Source organism: Calliphora vicina, chromosome 2, assembly GCF_958450345.1.
Source record: "Calliphora vicina chromosome 2, idCalVici1.1, whole genome shotgun sequence".
NCBI classification, from domain to species: domain Eukaryota; kingdom Metazoa; phylum Arthropoda; class Insecta; order Diptera; family Calliphoridae; genus Calliphora; species Calliphora vicina.
In genome coordinates, this window is record NC_088781.1 from 141,623,266 (window position 1) to 141,629,565 (window position 6,300).

Here is a 6,300-nt window from a genome sequence, read left to right on the forward strand (position 1 = left end):
ATGTATCTATATATTGTATATATAGGAACATGATTAATCATGCATTAAACTATAGTAAATGGATTTACATACATATGTATGTATATATTCAAACCCAGTGTGTACATGTAATTACCCAACTATGATATTTAAATATAAATTGTTTAATAAATAGTAAATAAAAATGTCAATATTCATAACTGATTAATGTATAAATAATCACCACTTATGTATGTTTTACACAAAAATAAATTGTATTTATTTAAGTTGGTTTAATATTTTGGTTCTTAATTCATTTCCACGTTTAATCATTTATTCATTTATTAAATTATTGAGTTTTGCATGTTACAACCAAAAAAAAAAAGAATCAATAATTACCAGAGTCATTATCACTAGTATAATTTCATAACTACATACTTTTTACATGTACATACATATATTTCTGAACTACACATTTTGAATTTAAAATGCATATTTATTTTCAATTACATTTGACTTTATTTAAAACTGTATGTTGTTTGTGCAGCGCCTTATGCCTTAGAATTCATATCATGCATTTAAATTTATCATTTTTAATGATTCCATTCACTATGAATAATAAATTTTACTTTTTTCGGCCAAATTTTTAGTATTTATGGCCATCATTCCAGAAATTTAGCAATTCTCGTGGTCATCATATGTTGGCGGATAATAGATATCAATATGGTATTGATTTTAAACGTCCACAACAAGAGCTGCAACAACGCCATCACTATATGACAGAGGAGGAGGTGGAAGAGGAGAAGGCACGCAAATCACAGCCACAAATTATAACCAAAGACTTGACATTATCCTCGACAAAATACAACAGCAACAACAACAATGATGAGGATGATGATGATGATATTGATGTTGCTGATGAAGATATAGAGCTGGGGAATCCAGATGATATGGTTGCACAAACGGATGTAGTTACAAATGCAGAGGGTGTTGATAGCAGTGAAGATGGAGCACAAGGAGGACAATCAACACTACATTTACCACATGCCAGATGGCCGAATCATTGGTCGGATATAAATGCACAATTGTCAGAAACTAGCCCCACAGTCACGTACAAATGGCTAACGAGTCCTTGGTCCGAATGTTCACAAAAATGTGGAGCTGCTGGCTCAGGCTTAAGAGTAAGTACTCTCACACAACAACAACATAACGTAACATTTTCTGTAAATTAAATTAAATTGTATGGCAAATTCTGTTTCATTTCTATTGCTGTTTACAATAAATTAGAGACGTACAATTACGTGTGTTAGAATAAATTTCAAAAACAATCAACTGCAGGCACAAGGAGATGACATTGTTACAGCAGAGCTGCAAGACCAACAACTAATGACTGACCTGGAAGACAATCAGGAAGTACTGGATAATGCTGTATGTGAGGATTATGGTTTAGATATACCGGATACTTTTGAGACTTGTGGCACTGAGGAGTGTCCTCATTGGCTTAAGGGTGAGTGGTCTCTGTGTCATCAATCACGTTGTTTTGGCCGCAATACAGCCATCCAGAAACGTGAGGTCTCTTGTCGTTTTGCCAATGATTCCCTGGCAACATCATGTCCAGAATACGAAAAACCCATCAGTCGTCAGGAATGTTATAATGAACGCTGCCGCGGTGTTTGGAGAGTAGAACCTTGGTCAGAGGTAAGTTAAACAAATGCTTTCAATTTAAGTTTTCTTATTAAGGAAGTTTGAATTTGTAATATTGCGGAATTTCATTATGGTATTTTGTTTTTCTTTTTACTGTTTTTGTGTGAATTTTATAGTGCAATGCACCTTGTGGTCGCCAGGGCATTAAATATCGTGTACTGCAATGCGTTTGGTATGGCACCAGAAGACCAGCAGGAAATGCTTGCAAACATCAAACCAGACCGGCCGTTATGAAAGTTTGCAAAAGTCCACCATGTTATGCAAAAGGTAATTATAATTAATGTGTTTATATTAAACTGTTTATAATGGGAAAAGAACGGCCAAAGTTAACACATTCGGTGGGTCTTTTATAAGAAAGCTCTAAATATGAGATCGTGTTCACTTGGATGGCCCACTTTATGGATTCTCGATCTTCACAAGGTCTGAAATTGTTCTCCGCCATCTAAAAACAAAAAGCTGAAAGCATTATGTTTAGAAGTTGCACATTTTATTTGGAGTTTCAAGTCATGCATATCTCCAGAATTTAGATCTTGGGAGCATCAAAAATCGATTTGTTTATAATGTTCTGATTGTCCTTATTACTTTCTAAACAATACAAAATTCCCCATTATTTTAAAATCTCATTTCGAATGTTTCAGTAAATTTCTTATACTATTTTGAAAATAAATAAAATAAATGTTTGTGCCACCGAATACTTCGTTGAGTATTCCCTTGTCTTTCCCTAATTTAATATGTCATCCTTCATGTAAAACTAAAACGAAATTTAATGTAATTTTTACCTTTCTCTATCTCTTTTTATTAATTCTACCTTTAGCTTTACAGCATTGTAAAGATACATCACGTTATTGCCGCAATGTACGTTCCATGGGCTTATGTCGTTTACATCGTTATCAAGAGAAATGTTGCAAATCCTGCAAATATAATAACATTCCAAATTAGCATACATTTAATAATCATCACAATCATTATCATACACAACCACATTATTATCGTCAAGCCAACCAGCATGAGGGCTACTTGCAACAACCAGCAGCATCATACACCTTCTTTGCACCAGCAACTGTTACATAACCAAACAAAGTTCAACGACAAAGGCAAACACCATCAGAGTCAGTCAGTCAGACTATTTAAATGGGTGTCAAGATATTTTTTAGTGTAATAAATTGAAGAACGAGAAAGAAGTTGACAAAACGAAGATATTGAAAACGAAGCAATTATAGTTAAATGAAAAACGTTTAGAAACTAAATTAAATTATAATTTTTGATATTACTATTTTTAAAAACAAAAAATTATATAGAAAACGATAAACTTAACTCTAAATAATTATAATATTTGCAGAACTGCAAAATGAAATTAGTTAAAAAAAGGAGGAAAAAAAACCAAAATCCTATAATGAAAATGTTTAAATTTTAAGGCTTTAAAGAACAATGAAACAAATAAGACCCTTTAGTTTAACAAAAAAAGAAAAAGATTTAAAAAATCGGCACATTTTACAAAATAACAACAATTATTTATATCAATTAATTATGCTAAATGTTTGTATAAAGCAAAACTATACTTTAATCCAAAACACATTGAAAGCAGCAAGCGTTATAGGGAAAGCAATTGGAAACAATTGGATCTAAGCTTCCAAGTCTCTTCCGGCCTAAGATTGCCATTTCAAAAACAGCTATATAAAACAAACGTTTTTCTTTTTCCAAAAAGGATCTATTGACAACAGTGGAACTGTTTCAACATCAAGAAACTAAGTTCTCAGTTCAACCAAAATGGTATTTCAGAACAAAGTAACAACATTTTTAAATATAATTTCCCAATTTTATTTTAAATTTGTCCAAAATTATTAAATATTTCCTTGCATTTTCATGAAAGTGTTTAAATATCAAGAATTCCATAAGAAAACACCAAAAAATTGCATCGTTTATTTCAATAACCAGTTAAGCAACAAAAAATCCAAAATTGAGTTATTGGGCGATTACTGTTTTGTAAATGTAAACGCATTGTTTAATGCAAAAACAAATAAATACTGCCCCGAGAAAACTGTGTTTAGTGCAGAAAGATGTCAAGAGACAGCACTTGAATGGTTTTATACTTTGTAGTACAAGGCCCTAATCTATATTTTTTCATAAATGTTGTAGGTCTCAATAAATGTGAAAAAAATAAAATATTTACAAGCTCTAAAACCCTACTTGATGGGATATGAAGAGTTTTATGGGAATATTTTTCAATGGCCTACAACAGAAGCAGAATGTACTGTAGAATGAGTGTAGGATGACAAATAGTTATTTTACTTTTAAAGTTCCTAATAAAACTAGAATATTTCGTATGAAATTTACAATAGTGTTGGGTTTATTGTTTCAGAAACCAAACAAGTGCAAACTTTATATTATTTTTAAAATATATATAGATAAAAGAAAAGTTTTATATTTCATAAGAAAAAATATCAATTTTATAAAAGTTGCTAGGTTGCTAGGAAATTTTCTTTAATTTACTCAAAATCAATAATTTGTTGCATGACTGGTTTTTGAAATAAACGATTCAATTGACCTTGGGTCTTACGATTTTGATCATATTCGGTAAACACATACTCTTTAGAGCCATTTGGAAATTTCCACTTTCATTATTTTTAATTTTGATACTCGTATTATGTATCTTTAGGCTGTTATCGGATTATATTGATTTAAAATTAATTTGAAACATAATAATGTCCTCTTTAAACTTTATAGATAAACAAAAACATATTAAAATTTTTTGTGACGAGAAATCCTACTATTTATACCCTACACCACCATATTGGGGAGGGTATAATGCATTTGGGCTGATGTTTGTAACGTTCAAAAATATTAGTCAGAATCAGAATCAGAATCACTTTTTATGTATTATGTATACTAAAGTAGACATAAATATCTTTCAAATGCAGCTTAAATAAATCAAATCCAACATCAGCTTTATAAGATTCAAATATTTAAAATTATAGGCCAAGTTAATTTTCTTGAGTTTTAAAAAAATTTAAATCGTGAAAAAATCGCGATTTTTTCGGAATTTAAGAGAATAAAGATTGAAATGTCCAAATGGTATGTGATTATTAAATATGATCAAAATCGGAAGACCCATGGTTAAGTGTTTTCTATGCACTTTGGTGGAATTCATGATATTAAACCGAATTAATAATTCTAATTAACAATTTTACTCTTTAAAACGAAATAATTTCATTCTTCCGAAAATTCTCTACAAAACAGAAATTCCTAAAACGTGTAAAGTTTTTGTAGGATTTCTAATACAAATAATCTAAGACATGGTGCCCCGATAGAATAGTCGATAGTGTGGTGGACTATTAATGTGAGGGTTGCGGGTTCGATTCCCGGCAGAGACTCTGGTTATATCTCAAGACAAGCAAAACGCTTTACAGATTGTGTTTTTTTCTTAAAAAAAAAGAAAAAATATTTGAAGTAATATTCATATTTTCCAAATTATTGTTGGTCTTTATATATGGATAGAAAAATAATTTTCTACATATTAGGATTTTTTTAATACTTTCTGCTGAATTATTTTTCTGTTAACTTTTCTCAAAGTTTTATATAAATTATAAATTTGGCAACATTGTATTTCACTTACAAACTACTATCGCTCGTTGCTCTCATTATGTTTTGGGTATTAAATCATAGCATTAATTCGAAATTACAAAACAAATTATTGTACTATGCTTTATTTATCTGTATTATCTGTATTATTTTTTATACATTTAATTTAAACATTTAAGTCATCCACCAACATAAAAGTAAATAAATGAAAACCCATTTCATTTCATAACATACAAACAAACTTACATGCATAAATATATAAATAAATAAACAAATAAATGAATAAATAAATAAATACTTACATATATGAAAATACATTAAAAACAAAAATATATATAAAATAATGTAGTTATACTATATGCCCATAAGCACTGTTAAACGAAAAATGATGTAAATACAATTGGTTTATACTTATGCAAAATAAATAACAATTAAAACGAAAGGAATAAAGTATAAATAAATAAAATAAAAAATACGAATTAAAATAAAAAGTTGAGAAAATTAAACATATAAATTATATAAATATACTTAATATACAAACAAACAAAAAAAAATATGCCAAAAAAAAAACGAAAACAATTCATACATACAAACAAACAAGATCGAGATCAAGAAAATCTATATAAATATTCATAAACAAAATAAATACATGCCACCAAAAGCAGCTAAATACTAAATAATATAAAGACTTAACAAAAACCGTTTCTTCTTTTTATAAAAATATAAATCAATACCAAAAGAAAAATCTATTGAATATTAAACTCTAAAGCCTGCTTAAATAAAAAATAATCCTTGAAATCATTTAAACCATAAAACAAACTAAAAACCAATATACATATATATAAATAATTACTACTCTAACGAAATAATTAAAAAAGGAAACCAGAAAAAAAACAAAAACAAACCGTATACAAGAATCCTTTAAAAGAAATATTTAATTAATTAAGTTGAAAATGCTTTTTGTTTCAAATATATACGTACCTGTTTAAAAAATTGAACTAAATCTTGAACCGTTTTTTCTTTGAAATCTCTTCAAATTTCAAGCAAACAAGCAATCAT

At 28.8% G+C, this 6,300-nt stretch overlaps 1 protein-coding gene across 3 annotated transcripts in view; it reads left to right on the top strand.

Annotated features, from left to right (window-relative positions):
* nolo (no long nerve cord) overlaps positions 1-3,183 on the top strand; it is a 137,656-nt gene extending 134,473 nt beyond the window's left edge. For all 3 annotated transcript variants that reach the window (XM_065502304.1, XM_065502306.1, XM_065502305.1), the window contains 4 exons: positions 609-1,139; positions 1,246-1,656; positions 1,779-1,929; positions 2,477-3,183. In XM_065502304.1, the coding sequence (XP_065358376.1) occupies positions 609-1,139; positions 1,246-1,656; positions 1,779-1,929; positions 2,477-2,601 (1,218 nt within the window). In that variant the 3' untranslated portion in view covers positions 2,602-3,183. The remainder of the gene's footprint in view (positions 1-608; positions 1,140-1,245; positions 1,657-1,778; positions 1,930-2,476) is intronic.
* Positions 3,184-6,300: the final 3,117 nt, after the last annotated feature.